The following is a 20,111-nucleotide window of genomic DNA, read 5'->3' as shown; positions in this document are numbered from 1 at the left end:
ATTACAGTTGGTGTTTAATCCGCTAATGTTTCCTGATTAGCTATTAAACTTGTGAGTTGGAACCCTCTGATTTTAAACAGGCTTTATCTGAGGGTTTCAGACATAGGAGAATTTCCATTGGAAATGACAATTTCCCAAGTAATTCCCACAATGTCAGAAATGTCGGGAATTCTGTTTGGTTCCTGCTCACAACTTCATTCTATGATGCTCCAACAATTATCTGGCCTTTGGAATATCTGGACTAATGTTTCTAGTTCAACATGACTTTTTTTTGGAAGCTTGATATATATTGGCAATATATAGCATTGCAAAAGGTACTTTGTCTATAAATTGCTGTCAACATAGATTGAAGCATGTATACAATTCCAGACATATAAATCCTGTCCATTTTCAGCCAACATTTATTTGCAAGCAAAATCCCTTATAGAATAGTTACCCAATTATTTAACTAAAACATGTCATTTGAACACCAGTGATTGTTACAGATCTGTCCAGGGGTTACTAACATATCCATAACCCACTCATTTGTTAGGAAAAATAAAAATATTATTTCATTCACAATGGGATAGTGATCTGGTTGACTTTTAGCCCTAAAAGCTTGCATTTCTGTTGTTTCAAACTGTGCCAAAATAATATTAAGCATAGCAGCTAATCACCAGAAAAGGAAGCAACAAGAAGTTGCTGTTTCTGTTTGTCAGACTCACTTACCTCTAGGCCAACCTCTGCTGATACAGATCCTGGTTTCACATTGCTGATAAAGATCCCTGGTTTCTGAGTTGGACCACTAGAAATGCTACAGTAAAGGAAAGAGACAATACGAAGTGAAGAGATCCACAAAGTAAATCAAGAAATGCCTTCAGTAATTATTGATAAAACTGAGAAGTGTGATCTGTATAAGAAAATATTACATATTTGACTGACAAACTGACAGAGTGACGTACCTGCATCCCATGCCTTTTGTGCCAACTAGGCTGATAAAGACCTTTTTTTCCTTGATTTCCTTGCTTCCCAGTGAAGCCAAGCCAGCCAAACTGATCTTTCCATCCTACAAAAGAAGTTTGGGAATGAATTTTCAATGAATTTCAGACTTTGACAAGATTTACCATTGTGATATTGATATAAATAAGAAGCGTTCAGTGGTTCAAGAAATTTTTTTTGAAGTCGACAGAAGTTTCTAAACATGGTTAGAATTCCTCAATTTTTTGCGGTATTTGTTTTAGGGTACGTGGAGACAGTGTTAACATACTACAATATTAATGACAGTATTTTAAATTATTCTGTTAATTTTATTTTTCATTTTTATAAAAAAAACTATGCACATATTCCTATCAAACTTTATAATCTTTATGATCTTGTGTAAAGAAAAAAAATTAATAACATGAAACTGAAGAATTAACTGAAACACACACTATATTGCCAACTTCAGTGTTCCCTGATGCTCATAGAATGGCAACTAGCATGCAGAAAACCATTTTGCAAGTAGCATTCTGTACACAACCACTTGCTCAATTCTTTGTTTGTATTTAGACAAGTCATCAAACTGATGAGGAACTGAGCTCCGATATATAGTAAACCATTACAGTATCAAGTGCATAATGAAAATTTCTATGAGCATTTTTCAAATTAAAATAGTGTTAAAAATGAAAGCTGGCTTTGCAGTAAAAATCCAATTTATTTTTGAAAACATTATAACAATATAAAACCAAACAATGTTATTAATGCTTTTTAAAAAGGAAGTAAACAATATACTCATAAAATTACATGAGCGGTCAATTCTCTAAAAGGTGTGGGCTGCATATGAGTTGAAATTGTGACATAACCCAAATACCTGTTTTCATAAAATGCCTTATGGCTATCTCCTCTTCCTCCTGCATGTTGCTTTAAAACTCCTGGCCAATAGTTGATTGTGTGTAAACATTTTCTAGCATACCTCTCTTTTTTGTTCATATTCACAAACTTTGGTCGTCATCTTCAAAAAACTATCAAAATTATCATTTCACCAAATTTCCTGTCATCTCATCTAATGTTTCCACAATTATGTGGTAACTATTTTTCCTATCTGCATATTTTCCTAGATTATATCAATTTTATAATTCCTTCACTGGCTGTAAAGCACTTAGGAGCACTTAGAGGTCATGAGATACGTTATATAAATGCAAGACTTTCTTTTCACTGCAGTAAAGATGTTAAATAAGTGGACATTGTTGATAGTAGTCAATAGTAACCATCCCAGCACACACAAACGAAGCTGCGTGCGAACACTATTTAAAAGGGCAACAACACACTGCAGCAACATGGTACTACGCCAAGAGGAGGAGGAATACCTCTTCCAAGTGTTTAAGGATAATGGATATCCAAAGAACTGGGTCAGGAGATGCCTAGGAACAGCATCAGAAAGATTCTACATGCCCCAACACACTCATCACACTACCCTACATCAGGAACACGTCAGAACTCACCACAAGACTTCTACGACCGCTGGGCATCAAAGTGGCACACAAACCCACATCAACCCTACGACAAGTGCTCACCTGAACTAAAGACCTACTCCCCGCCATGGACAGGACCAATGTCATCTACAAGATCCCCTGCAGAGACTGCGAGAAACACTACATCGGACAAACAGGAAGGAAACTAACAACAAGAGTACATGAACACCAACTGGCTACAAAAAGACACGACCAATACTCACTCATCTCAATCCACATGGACAAGGAGAACCACGACTTCAACTGGGACAACACCAAGATCCTGGGACAGGCTAGGCAGAGATAAGCACGAGAATTCCTGGAAGCATGGCACTCCACGAAGCAGGCTATTAATAAACACATTGAACTCGACCCCATATACATTCCACTACGGAGGAAACCCGGAAGTGAAGCAATCCATCGCAATGGACCCCAGAGTTTAAAAACCAGGCAGGAAAACACACCGACGCTTCATCAGAGGCTGCACTGAGGATGTTACCAAGCACGGTAATGAAACGTCTGCAAAACAACAAACCAGCTCAGCGAGCCAACCAACCTCAACACCCACAACCCGAGCTACAAATCTACTCCAAAACCTTATAAGTGGTCACTGTGGGTGATGCGGATTTCCCCCCCCAACAAAAGTCTAATGGCAGGTAAACATAGCACATATTCTCAGTTAATGTCATTAATGTGCCAGAGAGAATGCCTGTCCTACCATATCGCTACAAGTCTGAGCCCATAACCTATTAAAAATGAATGTATGAGAGTGCTATTATTTTCAAAATTATTTTGCATTGTAACTCTTAGGGTGACATGCTGACTTAATAGGTTACAAATCCCATTGTAAATTTTCGGGTGGCTCAGTGGTTAGTACTGCTGCCTCACAGCACCAGGGACCCGGGTTCCATTCCACCCTCAGGCGACTGTCTGTGTGGAGTTTGCACATTCTTCCCGTGTCTGTGTACGTTTCCTACGGGTGCTCCGGTTCCCTCCCACAGTCCAAAGATGTGCAGGGTAGGTGGATTGGTCATGCTAAATTGCCCATAGTGTCCAGGGATGTTTAGGTTAGATGGGTTAGACATGGGAAATTAGGGGAATGGTTCAGGGGGGGATGCTCTTCGGAGGGGTGGCATGGACTTGTTAGGCTGAAGGGCCTGTTTCCATACTGTAGGGATTCTATGATTCTAATATAAACCATGGTAGTTACTTTGATACAGAAAAAAATCTGTGACACTGGTGATTAAAAAAAGCCAAATACACATCAGTTATTTAACAGACTATCTCACTTCACCTTCTTTAAATACAAAAACACTTGCTCTAAAGTGATTAAATTATTTCAAGTAGGGCCTTCTATATTTTGCCAATGAAGTTACCATCAGTTCTTCCTACTTGTGAGAAATTTTCTCACATTCATTAATACAGAGATGGTTTAATTTTAGGCTAGTATTTTTGGAGCATTGGGGATTTTGCCTGCTGGCTGGAGACACTCATTTCCTCTCTCTCCAGTGTTAAGTGCCACTTAGGCATTGGAGCAAGAATCCTTAGGGTGGAAATCCTCTCTATTGTGGGATGCTGGCCAATCAGAGATCTGCAGATCTTTGGAACAGCACCACCACTGGGAAGGCCATGACTGTTGTAGAACAACACCTACCAAAGGCCCAGAATCGAGGAGTGACCCAGGCCACAGTCAAGTCATGGCAGGAGAGGCTCTGCAGGTCAAGCTCCCAGGGAGAGGGGTGTGTGTGTGTGTGTGTGTGTGTGGCCTGGCAATAAGGGCAGGGATTGTATCATTTGATCAGACATTGAGTGCCTTTGAATGAAGGATTGCCTCCCCTTGCGAGATTGCGCAGAAAATGTGTTGTTTTACCTGTCATACATGCCACATGTCGAGAGGGCCCACCCACCACTGGTTTAATACCTCCTGCGCTGGGATGAGACTCTTAAATAGTCATGAATTGCGCACTTTAGGGCTTCAATTGGCATTGGTGCAGGAAGTCTGGCTTGGTCTTAATTCTGGCAGAGGCGGGAAGGTGACAGGGCTCAGGAATACCACCATTCCACTTAACAAAAGACCCTTCCCACTTTGAACATGCCACAGGAAAGGCCATAACATTTCAGCCGACAAGTGGATCTAATTTAAATTGAAAATAGAAATGAAGTTTCAAATAGCTCCCAGTGAAATATTACCAAGATGACGACAAAATGAAGAGGAACAAATATCAATTGAAAAGGCTCCATGACTTACTCCAGATTCTGACACAAACTGATCCACAAATTGCCATTTCAAAGATTCCTCAGAAGAACTAGAGAAAAAGAATGAAACATTATTCACCTCTGCCTAGTGTGTTTCATTACTGCTGTCATATCAACTTGTCAGTGGCAGAAAGGATAAGTCACTGGTGTGCTATCAAATCAGGAATTAGGAACATAAAGCATTGCTCTCCTGTCAAATTATCAGTAACTGAATGACACAAATCTTGTTAATTCACCAGTAATTAAGGAGAGAAGTAGAAGATCAGACTGGTAAATACATAGCTACTGAAAAATAATCTTAATTTTAGATTTTCTCATTTCTTACCTGCACTGTATACTCAATGCAACTGGCATTTACTGCAATCAATCACTGTTGGATCATTCCTTCATCAAGCTAGAGCAAGTGTACAGCAATTATGATTTTCTTTGTTACACTGTTACATAGGCACGAAGGGTAGTAATAATCGTTGAAAAATAAAAACTTGCAAAACAAGCTGTAAACACTCTCAAGGAATACTCTGAAGGATATAATGTCAGATTTCAGATGTTATGAATAACATAATCTAAATTTTACAGTATCAGCAAAACTTGTCAGGAATGGCTGGTTGCCAGGCACTCACATTGAGCTGACTGCACAGCTTTGTAAGGTCAGGTCACGTGAATAATTAGAAGAACGCTGCACAAGTAGCAATTTGGAGGTGCAGCTGAAAATGTGAAGCTTAACCAAATGTGACTGCTCTAAAATAAGTGATTACACAAGAGGATAAAAATCGTTTTGGCTGCCATAATGTTATAATTAGGATTTGACATACTTTTCAGATTTTGAGGGAAGAAATGCTGTTTGAAAATGTAACTAAAATGGCGCAAGTTTGCCACCTTTAAAGTGTTTTACCTGATGTGGCAGCGCTTATGTTATCGCCAACAATAGAAGAAACTGGTTGTGGATATTGTGGTGTTGAAAATTTACAGATTTTACAATTAACTATTATCTAAAAGCATTACATTCCTCAGGCATACAGCCGTCTAGGTTAACACTATGCTATTTGGTTAAAATAGAGGAATGTGCTTCCAATACCACATCATGCTTCAAAGTGATCTGAGCTTGTCTATTGGCACTGCAGTATAATTCTGCCAGTGCATGGAACTGGTGATCCATTATATGTTGAGGGGTGCTGAGGCACACAAATTTTTGGATGCATAATGCTAATATGTTTACACCAGCCCACATGGTGATTTTAGCTTTTAGTCTGTTACCCTGTTTTTTAAGACATATGACATTATTGGTTTTTAAAGCTTCTGATTTTCTTATACCAGTGACATGGTGTGAGAGATTAACAATATGGAAAGCTTGGTCATCTACTGAAATTTTCTGTTTTGGTTGACTGAACCTCAATGTGTTTGCATTTGTATTGTAGGATTTACTGTCTTCTGGGTTACCCATGTTTTTATTCTGGGGTCTGGCTTGGCCTCTAATGAGATTTTCTGCACATGTATGCCAAATGTCTCTTGGTACCAGGTGCTTTAAAGACATCAAGAAACGCTGTACAGCGTTTGTGTGCATATTTTGACATGTGTCCACCTGTAGGTAAAAATTCTGCTAAAAAAAAGCACAGATGGTGTTACACAGGTTTTTAATTTTATTTTTAAGGCAATTTAGAGAAAGAAAATAGCTGAACCAATTAATATATCAGTACAGACAAGTCATTTTAATGTTGAGACTGTTTTTAAGAGATCTTTTTAAGCTTTATTTTCTTCAATGTAATTCTTTACAGGTTTAACTACCACAAAAACATTGGAGTCCTTTGTAAATAGCCACCACTGGTATAAGTTGTGAGCTTGCCTCCAACAAGGTGTTTTATCTGATGTAGCAATATTTCTCTAATCTCCTGTAACATTAAAAACTGGGTATGGATATTATAGTATTGAAGAATCCCTGAAACTTGTATTTCATTTTCCTATTTTATACACACATTAAATCCACTCAGATAAAGAATGTCAGTGCTAGTAATCTAACAGTTTATTACATCAGGGAGCACTGAGCAACATACTTCCAGTAGTTTGTTATGCTTCAAGTCATCTCAGGCCAAGATGAAGGATGCAATTGTTATACCTTCAGGTCATGTTATGATAAGGTGACAGTATCACAAGCATGTCTTGAAAAGATATACTGACAGTAAAACAAAGCACAACAGAAAGGACACTCAATGGAAGCAATTGAGTGTATGGAAGCAAGTCACTGAGCAGCGTACCATCAGATCCAAATTGATATCGAGTAAAATCAGGATGCTGCTGCTGCATTAGTTGGGGCTGTGCTTGACATATTCCTGGGAATGGGTTGATAAGCAGGGAGTGCCTATAAAATGGCATTTGTGGCAAGTCTGTAGCCTTCGTCCAAAGCACCTTTAACAGGGGAAAAGTCAGAAGACCCTTCAAATGATCACCTGAACACAGTCCCATTGTGACAGCATCTGAACAGACCGTCAGTGTGAATATGTTGATGGGAGATAAGTTCCCTGGAACTTTTAAAGAACTCGCTACAGTCTGGGCATTTAAACAGTCACTCAGGGTGAACCCACCGGTGTCTCAGTAGGTTTGAAAGCTGAGTGAATCTCTTCGCTCAGTCAGTGCAGGTAAATGGTCTCTCCCAAGTATGTGCTTGCTGGTGCATCAGTAGGTGAGCTAACTGAGTGAACCCGCCTACACACTCAGAGCAGCCTCTTCCCTGTGTGAATCCACTGGTGTACAGTGACGTAGGAAGATCGCCTGAACCCAGTCCCATAATAAGGGCACTTGAATGGTCTCTCGTCAGTTTGAATACGTTGGTGGTGCATCCATTCCCCAGGCCTTTTACAGCACTTCCTGCAGTCTGAACATTTAAAAGGCCTTTCACCAGTAAGGTTCACTGGTGTCTCAGTAGATAGGATAGCTGAGTGAATCCCTGCGTACAGTTGGAGCAGGTAACCAGTCTCTTCCCAGTGTGGATTCATTGGTGTACCAAGCATTCAAAGACAGATGCTCCCTATTACCAGTCAACACCCTTGATATTTCAATCTGGGTGTATAGCTTCTGGTTGGTGCAGTTCCAGTAATGTCCCTCACTCCTGGAGATACTTCTGAAACCAGGAAGTGGCTGGCCATTTGCTTATTTAGCATCCTTTGGAGGCAGGACCTCCTCTCCAATGGGATGGAAGTCCTACCTCTTATCAGCAATAGTCAGATGGTCATTAAGTCACAAGATCAAAGTGTGACATTAGAGGAAAGAGGAAGAGCTGATTGATCATTGAACACCTGCTATTCTGGACTGCATTTTATCTTCAGTAATTCTGAAAAACATACATTTCTAAACCAGCACAGGGAAATAAAGAATGTACAGTCACAAGCAAGGGACTTGATTTGTGAGCAAGGGCAAAGAATTCTATTTTTCACTCATCTCCAGAGTTAGTCAATAGTATAGGAGTAAGATTAAAGTAATTAAAAAAGGTACATTAAATCAAGTAACTTAAAAAGTGTAAGGTAGGGCAGGGTAGCTCAGCCAAGCAGAAATACACATCCTTTGGCATGTGGGGAGCCATGGATAGTTCTTATGACCCAGACAAGCCTATGTCCACTGTCAGCATCCCACAGGGTCTGTTCCCTTTGCAACAGTGTGGTCCACTCCTCCAAGACTTCTAATACTCCCTTATCTCTCCATGCAATCGCAGAAGTCACAACACACGCTCTTTCCCCTTTTCCCTGTCCAAGATCAAAAATACACCTTTCAGGAGAAGCAGTGTTTTACTTGTACTTTCGATCTATTCAACTATATCCATTGCTCACAATGTAGACTCCATTACGTTGGTGAGATCAAATGGAGACTGGATTACCGCTTTGAGAAACCCCGGCGCTCTGTGATACCAACCTTCCAGTTTTTTTGCCATTATAATAAACCATCTTGCTCCCTTGCTAACATTTCCATCTTGGGCCTGCTACAATGTTTCAATGAAAGCCAATACAAGTTACAGAAGTGGCACCTTCTTTTCTATTAAGACACTTTATACTCTCCAGGACTCAACAACTTGAGTGTGACCTCTGTTCTTCATTTTGATTATCCCCCAATTTACCTCTGGCTCTGATTTCCTTGTGCTTGGTTGGCTTTGCTTTCAGCAGAGCAGACCTATTTTTTTTTCCCTTTTTCACTCCTTCACTTACATCTGTCTTGCAACATTATCACTCCCTTATCACCATTAGAACTCACTTTGTCTTTGTGCTGGGCACACTCACAATCTTTTCAACTCTCTTCTCCACCCCCTTTATCAACAGCATTTAAAGAAAACATGATGCAAACATGTGATAGTGACACACAACTCGGACACTGAAAATGTACACAAAACAATATTTAAACAAAAAAAGATGAGGTTAAATTTAAAAAATCATACCCGAAAGAATAAATAATGTTTAAATAAAATGACATTAAGCAGGGCAGCTGAAAACTTATTATAATAAACCAACCAAGGCCAAGTATAAATTACCCAGTGAAGGATACTTCAAATAAAAATACAAGTTTCACTTTAAATTGTTAAAATTAAAAAAAATGCTTCAAGTAGTTACAAGCACTTGCATTACTTTCCATACAAATGTGAAATTTTAGCTTTCCCACTCAGCATCCACTATGTGGATCTTTCACATTTCTGGTCATCATTTTGACCCTTGACTTGCATTCATCTGCAGCTGTATCTTATCCAAACTCACAGAAGGTGCATGTCTAACTTGTGTCATGCCTGTCTTAATCACATGAAATTATTTGACTAAAATTCAGCTTTAATCAAAGATTTCAAACAATCCACTGTTATATCTTCCAATCGTAGAAAGCTTTAAACATTGCTAAAAGTTATCTTTAAATTCCATGCAATAAATCTGACCTTAAAGCAATTTTATGTGCAGGACTACCATATACCCATCATTAAAAAAGGAAGATACAGATCCCTGTTTCGTCCAGTGAATTCAAATTCTGCAAGAGTCTCTTATTGTTATAATTCCAGCTGATGTTATTCTCAGACTGAAAACTGGCTTGATAGATTTTTTTTCCCTTCGTGATGAGGTGGTCTTTCACTGAAATACAACTGCACAGTGTTGCAAATGTGATTTTAACAATAAAACAGAAGCTTATTGTGCAAAAGAAATGAAGATAAAATAGAATAAACCAATCTACTTACATAAAACACAATATAAGAGATTTCAAAACACATGGTAAATATTATCCCATCTATTCAGCGCTATCACATTACAATATTCAAACACTAGAAGAATGTCCTTCTCTATCACATCTCTAGATTTGACTTAAATGTTTCTTTCAACTTCTGGTCTTGCTAGTTTGGTAGCCTCTTTCTTAATTAGCCACATAACTGAGCTTCAACTTTCTCAATTTTGAATAACACTTTCAGAGTTCTGACCAAACACTTCTGATCTAGAACTTTCAAGCCAAAGTCCATACACACTGAGGTAACCTATCTCCTCTCTTCAGAAGAAACTGTTTCATACTTCTAGATTCTACCAGGACTTCTGCAAGCTGAATACAAAAAGTTTTCCAAGACATGGGATTTTCCTCTGAGCGAAATAAAATTCCTGATTCTTCTGAGTGCAATGTCTACTCCGCTCGCAAAGCTCTCCCAATGCAAACAAATTCCCATTATCATCTCAGAAATTTTGTTTCCCATACTGGTTAAAACAGAATCATGGGTCCAGAAATACTGGAAAGTCAATTCATTAAACTTTCTTACACGTACAAAACAAAACCTACATAATACTAGTTCAAAATCCAAACTGTAAATACTTTGAAAAGTCACACACTTCACATTACATTCTACTAACACACAAATTCTCTATGTTATGAGCTGCCTGATACCAGGCTGGCTGGAATCCCACCACAGACATTCATTTTCTACTTATCTTTTTGCTTCTGAGTCTTTCATCTGCATGGTAACCTAATATTACACAGGCATTTCTGGAAACTAAGAATGTGATAATCAGGAAACCAATTTCTCTCTTTCAGAATACTTTGCCATTTATGTTGGTCTTCAAAAGGACACTGCATGATAAAACAAAATGCAGACTTTTCCTGTGGATTGTCTAATTATAAATCTAAATCCGACAAAAGTTGCACACAGCAATCTCCTGCAATTAGCAAATGAATGACCAGATAAGCTCAACTGCTAGTGATGATTAATGGAATAACATTGGTCAAGGTAGCTTTCCATCAACTTGTATCACTCACCTAAGATGGCTGATAAGAGGTCAATTGACCTTTTATTTGAAAAGCAGCACTGCCTGTTATGAGCTGAAGCATCAGCTCACGTAACATGTGCAAATTCATCAAAGTACTTAAACCATAACTTTCAGATTCAGATAACAGAATGTTCTCAGTTGATGGAAGCCAATACAGAAATAATTTGAAGATCAATCATAAAAGGAAAAATACATTTGACAAGTACAAATTGGCAACAATATGCCCTAAAGGAAGAAGCTCCAGCACAGTTAATTAAACTTCCCATTTGGCCAATAAGTTCAACGACAAAAGGCTCAGGTGATGAGAGAAAACTAAGTGAACTGCTCTTGTGGGTGGCATATATATCTGGAATTACATTCTTCATGTTTTGCAAGCAGTTACATTTAAACTGGATAAGCTAAAATTGCTGGTGAGTCTATTTTGTGCAGTAAACCAATGTAAGTGCATTTAACTAACTACTGTACAGATATTCAGACATTTCTGACATACAGTCTTTTAAATAAACACCTCACCTTTTAACTGGAATCATTCCAACATCTGAAAAAAAAGCAGAGACATGATTAACAGTGTCTGGACTGTCACCAGTAATGAATTTTAAGTACTCAGAAGGAAATGTTAGAATGGATGGAAAGATCAAACCAAAAGACATGTTTTAGTGTATATGTTTTCCCTGTCCTTTGGTTTTATATTACCGCAACAGAAAGGAGGAAAATGCTATTAGAATTAGGTGCTATTCCAGCATCTATACAATAATTGAATGAGTTTCATTAGAACTACAGGACACACAGTTTTTCCAAAATAATTGCTCATAAGTTCTGAGAGAAAATGTATTGCTTCCACTCAACAACCATACAAGAACACACGCAAAAAATAATTGAATACACATCTAAGTATGTGTGTTTGCCCACATTGCAGCAGTTTCAAAATATTCTTCAGTGGCAATAAGGAAGATTGGCATAATCTTTCCTCAAAAATGACCTACCAAATTAAAAAACATTATTTTAACAAAATATGCACAATGAATTTAACAGCTTTGCGAGGATTTATAATTGAAAACTCTGATTTTTAAATTTTGATTAGCAATCTCATATTGCATAAACAATACGAGACCTGATTTTATTCTCCATAGTAACTGTTTTAGCTTGATTATAAACGCTTACACACTTACGTCTGACTTTCAGAGAGACAGTCTTTTTAGTGCGGATTAGGTTTATCACTTCCTCATGGGTGCAAGATACTATTGAGTGACCATTTATCCGAACAATCTCATCTCCAAGCTGGAAAAAAACATATTAAAAGGAAATTGGAGTACCAAGTCAGAACAAAACTCATTGTTTGTATGTGTAATATCCCAGCTATTTTGAAGTCTCTGACCCAACTTCTGTAATTCTAAGAAAAAACTTACCTTACATGTATTTAGGTCATGATTCAGTATGATTCATTTAACTATATTCCCCTACCCTGTCCTTGTTTTTGGCCTTTCTGCACTTTGTTAAGAAATTTTGTTTTTCCCGCTTTCTGTGTTTCTGCTGATTGTACCTGAACCCTAGACTGGGAAGGTTCCAGGTTCCAGGCTCAACCACTGGACTGTTCACGCTCAAATTTGTTTTGTTTACAATATAAGCGAATTGAACTTTGAAGGCATAAAGATATCATTGTGGAAAACAGATAGGGAGAGAACTTGTCAAGTAAAAGGTAGGGAAAAATATGTCGAATGCGAGTGCACCTATTTTTCTTTACAATATGGGGCAAGAGATGAGAGATGGACAAGTCAGTGGAGAGTCGAGAATGAGCTGAGTGAAGGAACAAAAACAGAACTTGCTGGAAAAGCTCAGCAGGTCTGGCAGCCTCTGTGAAGAGAAATCAGAGTTAACATTTCAGGTCTGGTAACCCTTTTTCAGAACTCTGAGGAAGGGTTACCAGACCTGAAACATTAACTCCGCTTTCTCTTCACAGATGCTGCCAGACCTGCTGAGCTTTTTCAGCAACTTCTGCTTTTTGTTTCTGATTTATACAGCCTCCGCAGTTCTTTCATTATTTTTGCAAGTGGAACAAGATATGGTGAGATGTAATGTTCGAGTAGGTCATTCAAAAAGCAAAGTTCTGACTTTTGATGAGACCGACGAGGTGATGGGAAAGGGAGGAGCTAATGCGAAGGTTATATAATGAATATGAAGATACAGAGGAAGAACAAGTCCAAAACATGTTGTCAAGATAAGCTCAGCAACCCCATGCCAGTCAGTTTAACTCCAGTGATGGAGAAACTTCTAGAAACAAGAATTCGGGACAAAATTAGTTGTCTTATGGACAAGCGTGAGTTAATTAAGGAAAGCCAATGTGGATTTCCTAAAGGAAAACTGTGCTTAACAGGCTGGAGTTTTTTTAAAGTGGCAATGGAAAGAGTTGTTGAGGGTAATGCAGAACAGCTCCAGAGGGTGAAATCTCCTTCCCAATGAGAGGTGGAAAGCACACAATTAGGCAACGGCAACAGCATGACATTCTTTTAGGTCCATCAGCTCACCACCATCTTTCCTTCACAATCCTCTCCCCTCCCCAGAATTTCAGTCCAAAATCCAATTTGTTTCTTGACAGTGAAAATCAGCTGTCAGAGATCTTTCAACAAGAACTACAAATATACTGTGCTAAATGATGAGAGAAAGAAGGAATTATTATTTTGGAGGAAGAGTAGAAGAATACATAAAATGCTTGGATCTTATGTTAAAATTGCAAATCCACCATGAGAACAAAGTAAATTGTTTGTGAAATTTAATTACTTCTGTACATAGGAATAAACTACTCTGTTCCTTCAGCCTGCCTTACCAGTCAATAAGATCTGATCTGACTGCACCACATTCCTGCCTACCCTCATAACGTTTCACACCACCCCCACTCCCCAGTTTGTAAGAATTTAACTAATTCTGCTTTAAAAATAATCAAAGACTCTGCTCCACAACCTTTTGAGGAAGAGTTCTAAAGATTCATCTTAGAGTAAAAGTTTCTCCTAATTTTCTTAAACGGATAACCCTTTATCTTTAAACAGTGACCCCAAGTTTTGGATTCTCCCACAAAAGGAAACATTCAATCCATATCCAGTCTTCTAAAATCCCTCAGTACCTTATATGTTTCAATCAAGTTACTTCCTACATTTCTGAAATCCAGCAGATACGAGCCTAACTTATCAAAACATCTCTCATAAGACAATCACTCTATTTCAGGAATTAGTCAAATAAACCTTCTCTGAAGTACTCTAATACATTTACAATTTTCTTGAAATAAGGAGACATTATATAGTGCTCCAGGAAAAGTGTAAGACAGTTCTGGGGTTAAAGGTCAACAAGCTGGAAAAGGAAAGGAATGATGTAATGCTTTGGGAGCTGAGAATTACTTTAGACTGGTTCCAGAAGATCAAATGCTGACTTAAGGGACGGTGTAAAGTAAAACCCTCAAGTAGGATGTTTGGTTGTGTTGAAATTAACATCTGTTTAGAGTAACAAACAATTTTAGATGGCTTGTTGTAAAATAAATTCTCTTAAATGAGCAAGTCTCGGTAGCTATGCCATTTAGTGGAAAAATTATGCCGAACACCATGAATCTTGAGATGATTATTTGAGAGACACCAAACTGGATGAGTGGTTTTGAACCTTTCTATTTGGAGATAATGTGAGTTAAATCATTAGTTTCGCCAAGAATTTCCATCCTTCTCTCACTGTCACTTGGTCCATCTCTGACTTTTCCCTACCCTTTCTCGATTTCTCTGTTTCCATTTGTTTCCATAGGCTGTGCACCAATATCTATTATTGACTGTCAGAGGTACCATAACCAAACTTCCTCACACCCTGCCTGCTGTAAGGACTCTATTCCTGGTTTCTCTGTTGCTGTTGCGTCTGTTCTGATGATGCCACCTTCCACCGGGCTGCCTCCGAAATGCCCTACATCCTCAGCCTTCACAGGGTTCTCCTTGTCCTCTCTTTCCACCGCACCAGTTACTTTCCCTCTAATTTCTTTGGCTGCTGCACAGATCTCCGAGGTCCATTATAAAGTGGCAGCTGGAGAACCTGTAAGTTAATGTGTTAGCACACTGATTGACATGCACAGAGCCTTGGTGCAGCCCTGCAGCTTACAGGGAACCTTGCCCACCAGTCTCCGCATTCAAAGGATCATTCTCCACCATTCATGGCACCTCCAGCTGAACGCCACCACCAAATATATCTTCCCCGTCCCCTCCACTGTCAGTATTCCACAGGGACTGTTCCCTCCGTGACACCCTGGTGCACTCTTCCATCACTCCGAACAATTCCTCACTCTCCTATAGCACCTTCTCACGAAATTCCAGAAAGTGTAACACTTGCCCATTCACCTCTGCTCCCCCCTCAGTGTCCAAGGCCCCAAAGCAATGCCTTAATTATACTTCTTTCAATCTGTCTACTGTATTTGCTGCTCACGATGAGATCGCCGTTACATTGGTGATATCTAGCACAGACTGGGTGACTGCTTGCTCTGTCTGTACAACTGACTCTGACCTTCCAGTTGCTCGGCATTCCAATAAACCCCCTTGCTCCCATGCTAGCATTTTTGCCCTGATATATCACCGGTATAGTTTTTCCAACGAAACTCAACTCAACCTGGAGGAACAACACTTCATTTCCTGTTTAGATGCTTTAAAGCCTGTTGGACTCAAGATTGATTAAAACAACTTCTATCGAGACTCCATTTTCTCCCCCTTGGTCCAGGAACTCCCTACCTATGTCCGTGACACCACCCACGCCCTCCACCTCCTCCAGAACTTCCAATTCCCCGGTCCCCAACACCTCATCTTTACCATGGACATCCAGTCCCTCTACACCTGCATTCCCCATGCAGATGGCCTCAAGGCCCTCCGCTTCTTCCTGTCCCGCAGGCCCGACCAGTCCCCATCCACTGATACCCTCATCCGCTCAGCCGAACTCGTCCTCACACTCAACAACTTCTCTTTCAATTCCTCCCACTTCCTACAGACAAAGGGGGTAGCCATGGGTACCCGCATGGGCCCAAGCTACGCCTGCCTCTTTGTAGGTTACGTGGAACAATCCCTCTTCCGTACCTACACCGGCCCTAAACCCCACCTCGTCCTCCGTTACATTGATGACTGTATCGGCGCCGCCTCGTGCTCCCACGAGGAGCTCGAACAGTTCATCCACTTCACTAACACCTTCCACCCCAACCTTAAGTTTACCTGGACCATCTCTAACACCTCTCTCCCCTTCCTGGACCTCTCTGTCTCCATATCGGGCAACCACCTAGAAACCGATATTCATTTCAAGCCCACCGACTCCCACAGCTACCTAGAATACTCCTCCTCCCACCCACCTTCCTGCAAAAATGATATCCTCTATTCCCAATTCCTTCGCCTCCGCCGCATCTGCTCCCAGGATGAGGCATTCCACTCCCGTACATCTCAGTTGTCCTCGTTTTTCAAGGACCGTAACGTCCCCCCCTCGGTGGTCGAGAACGCCCTCAACCGTGTCTCCCACATCTCCTGCACCTCATCCCTCACACCCCATCCACGCAATAAGAACCAAAAAAGAATCCCCCTCGTCCTCACGTACCACCCCACCAACCTCCGGATCCAACGCATCATCCTCCGACACTTCCGCCATCTGCAATCCGACCCCACCACCTTTCCCTCCCCACCCTTATCTGCTTTCCGGAGGGACAACTCTCTCCGTGACTCCCTTGTCCGCTCCACACTCCCCTCCAGCTCCACCACACCCGGCACTTTTCCCTGCAACCGCAGGAAGTGCTACACCTGCCCCCATACCTCCTCCCTCACCCCCATCCCAGGCCCCAAGAAGACTTTCCACATCAAGCAGATGTTCACCTGCACATCTGCCAATGTGGTATACTGCATCCGCTGTACCCAGTGTGGCTTCCTCTACATCGGGGAAACCAAGCGGAGGCTCGGGGACCGCTTTGCAGAACACCTACACTCGGTTCGCAATAAACAACTGCACCTCCCAGTCGCGAACCATTTCAACTCCCCCTCCTATTCCTCAGACGACATGTCCGTCCTGGGCCTCCTGCAGTGCCACAACGATGCCACCCGAAGGTTGCAGGAACAGCATCTCATATTTCGCTTGGGAACCCTGCAGCCCAATGGTATCAATGTGGACTTCACAAGCTTCAAAATCTCCCCTCCCCCTACTGCATCCCAAAACCAGCCCAGCTCGTCCCTGCCTCCCTAACCTGTCCTTCCTCCCACCTATCCCCTCCTCCCACCTCAAGCCCCACCTCCATCTCCTACCTACTAGCCTCATCCCGCCCCCTTGACCTGTCCGTCCTCCCCGGACTGACTGATCCCCTCCCGAACTCCCCACCTACACTCACCTTTACTGGCTCCAACCCCGCCTCCTTGACCTGTCTGTCTCCTCTCCACCTATCTTCTCCTTTACCCATCTTCTATCCACCTCCCCCTCTCTCCCTATTTATTTCAGAACCCCCTTCCCCTCCCCCATTTCTGAAGAAGGGTCTAGACCCAAAACGTCAGCCTTCCTGCTCCTCTGATGCTGCTTGGCCAGCTGTGTTCATCCAGCTCTACACCTTGTTATCTCAGATTCTCCAGCATCGGCAGTTCCTACTATCTCTGAACGATAAGATTTGTTGAGGCCAGCTTGGAGGCAAGATTTCTTGTCCATGGTCAGAACAAAAGGGAGGGAATGTGTGGGATGCTGGCATTTGAGTACAGTGTACTGCAGCCTGGTTTGACACATGATGACAGATGTTGATAACTAATCTACAAATGACATTAAGATTAAAATGGCAATGCAAAACAAAAAAATATACAGGCTAAAAGCACAAATGATGTTAACTGGAGCTTAAAAAAGGAAAATTTGTACCTGGTACGCACTCATTGCTGTGGCCTTGTCCTCCAGTGCTATACCTCTGATAGGGCCAGGAGGTCTTGGGGATGAGCATCTTTAATAGGATAGTAGGCCTGCCTGCTGTAGTCTGCAAAGTACTGCCCTGGGTCTTGCTGTCTGTCAAAATAGTGCTACCTTCTCGACTTCCTGTACTGCTTTCAAACCCAGTGTTGGGAACCCTGCAGGATCCTGAATGTCCCAGCTACTGAGTCAACTTGACCTATGACAGTAAGTCATGTAACAGCTGCACTCTGGCACTGTCAAATTGCTGGGACCAGGTTCTTTGCTTGTCCTGTCAATCCTACATGCTGTGCCACATATAACGATTCAGATAAGTGGCCAAAAACAGGACCAAATTAACTGCTCAAAGTAGTATCATCCTTCCTGATGTCTTCATGAGTAATACAGGTGAACAATCTCTGTTTACATGGAATCTAACTGGTCGCATCAGAAGATGATTTTAATACTTGGGTTTTAATGCCTGTTTAACAACTGTGAATGGAAAATGCACCCTAGAGGACATCGGGTGAGGACAAGAATGCAAATAACTCTGTTACCATAGAATCCCTAAAGTGTGGAAACAGGCCATTTGGCCTAACAAGTCCACACTGATCCTCCAAAGAGCATCCCACCCAGTGGCATCCCCCTACTCTTTCCCTGTGGGACCCTACATATCCCATGGCTAATGCAGCTAACCTACACACCCCTGAACACTACGGGTAATTTAGCATGGCTAATCCACCTAGCCTGCACATCTTTGGACTGTGGGAGGAAACCAGAGCACCCGGCAGAAACCCACACAGACACAGGGAGAACGTGCAAACTCCACACAGACAGTTGCCCGAGGCTGGGATTGAACCCAGGTCCCTGGCGCTGTGAGGCAGCAGTGCTAACCACTGAGCCACTGTGCTGCCCTTAATGAAGGTGGGCCGCTGTTCCTGCCCGGTTTCAAACCGGACCTTTCCTGTGTTAGACAACATGTGATAACCACTACACCACACAGTTACTGTGCACTCTCTCTGGCTGAACCTTGATGGCATGAAACTACCACTGTCAAGACTCATGAATAATGAATGGTGTCACGAATGTAAAGTTTTATAAGATGATTATATGGCTAGATTGGGGACGATGCTGTGGACAAACTTTTAGGCTGTCAGATTTCGGACATAAAAGGGATAGAGAACGGGGAGTTCTCACAGAGAGAAGAAAGGCTGCAGGTCGTGTGGTCAGCAGAGAGGAACATGTCTTTTCTGTGGCCTATCAGGCAGAAAACAAGAGGAAAGACATTCGCTGGTTGAAGGACCACATTGATAGTAATCAAAGGAATCTGGAATATTCATGCAGTTAATACCCAGGGAGTTGGGAAGGATCATAGGAGCTGGTCTTACTGCTGATTGTGAGTTCAGGACTTCTCCATAACATGAGAGAAGCTCCTTCAAAAACTGCCTCAGCAGAATAACTGTATGGTTTGGTCTTGCTAAAAAGTTACAGGGGGGATATTTTTGCTGTAGTATAGAGTACCAGTTGTTTACTAAATAATGTTTACTGAGTGTTGGTTTTAATTTTTTTTCCCAGTAATAATGTTGAAATTGAAATCTTGTCCTGCATTTGCTTTATGTGAATCATTAGGAATTCAGTTATCTTTGTAAAAGTTATCCACCTCAACAGGGATTCTAACAATGGGCATTTTGCAGACAAACTGAAGAACAGCCGAGCCATTAGAACCATAATGCAGAAAGAATCAGAATGTTTGGAAACAAATGTGCAGGGGATGAAGCTGATAACAATGGAGTAATTAAGGCGATACTTGTTGCATTTATTGCAGAGCAGGGCCAACAGGTAGAGAAATGGACTTAAGAGCTTGTGAAGATTTCTTTGGAAAGTAAACACCGTCATGGGCTGCTTGATTTGAGTGGCCTATTTAAATGATGCAAGTTCAAATGTTTTAACTCCATGTCTAGCCAATAGCATGCAACATAGTTTAACAAGAAGTACAGGAAAATGGAAATTAATAGCATCTAACTCAAACAAATGAAACAGTTTTCAACTGAATTTTGCTCTCGTGCAAATGATTCATTCTAAATATTGCGACAATATTTATAATATTATGTAATGTGTACAACATATATCATCATAAGATAACAAAGTGTAGAGCTGGATGAACGCAGCAGGCCAAGCAGCATCAGAAGAGCAGGAAAGCTGACGTTTCAGGTCTGGACCCTTCTTCAGA

The 20,111-nt window shown here is 41.1% G+C and overlaps 1 protein-coding gene across 1 annotated transcript in view; it reads right to left on the bottom strand.

The window, feature by feature from the left end:
* ush1c (Usher syndrome 1C) overlaps positions 1 to 20,111 on the bottom strand; it is a 180,690-nt gene that overhangs the window by 108,678 nt on the left and 51,901 nt on the right. Inside the window, exons 6-10 of the mRNA XM_048607099.1 lie at positions 12,154 to 12,262; positions 11,498 to 11,522; positions 4,717 to 4,774; positions 942 to 1,045; positions 709 to 793 (exon numbers count right to left, since the gene is read on the bottom strand). Coding sequence (XP_048463056.1) covers positions 709 to 793; positions 942 to 1,045; positions 4,717 to 4,774; positions 11,498 to 11,522; positions 12,154 to 12,262 — 381 coding nt within the window. The remainder of the gene's footprint in view (positions 1 to 708; positions 794 to 941; positions 1,046 to 4,716; positions 4,775 to 11,497; positions 11,523 to 12,153; positions 12,263 to 20,111) is intronic.

The sequence above is a fragment of the Rhincodon typus genome, chromosome 17 (assembly GCF_021869965.1).
Source record: "Rhincodon typus isolate 14 chromosome 17, sRhiTyp1.1, whole genome shotgun sequence".
In the NCBI taxonomy this organism is placed as follows: Eukaryota; Metazoa; Chordata; class Chondrichthyes; order Orectolobiformes; family Rhincodontidae; genus Rhincodon; species Rhincodon typus.
This window is presented reverse-complemented; position numbering and strand designations above follow the sequence as displayed.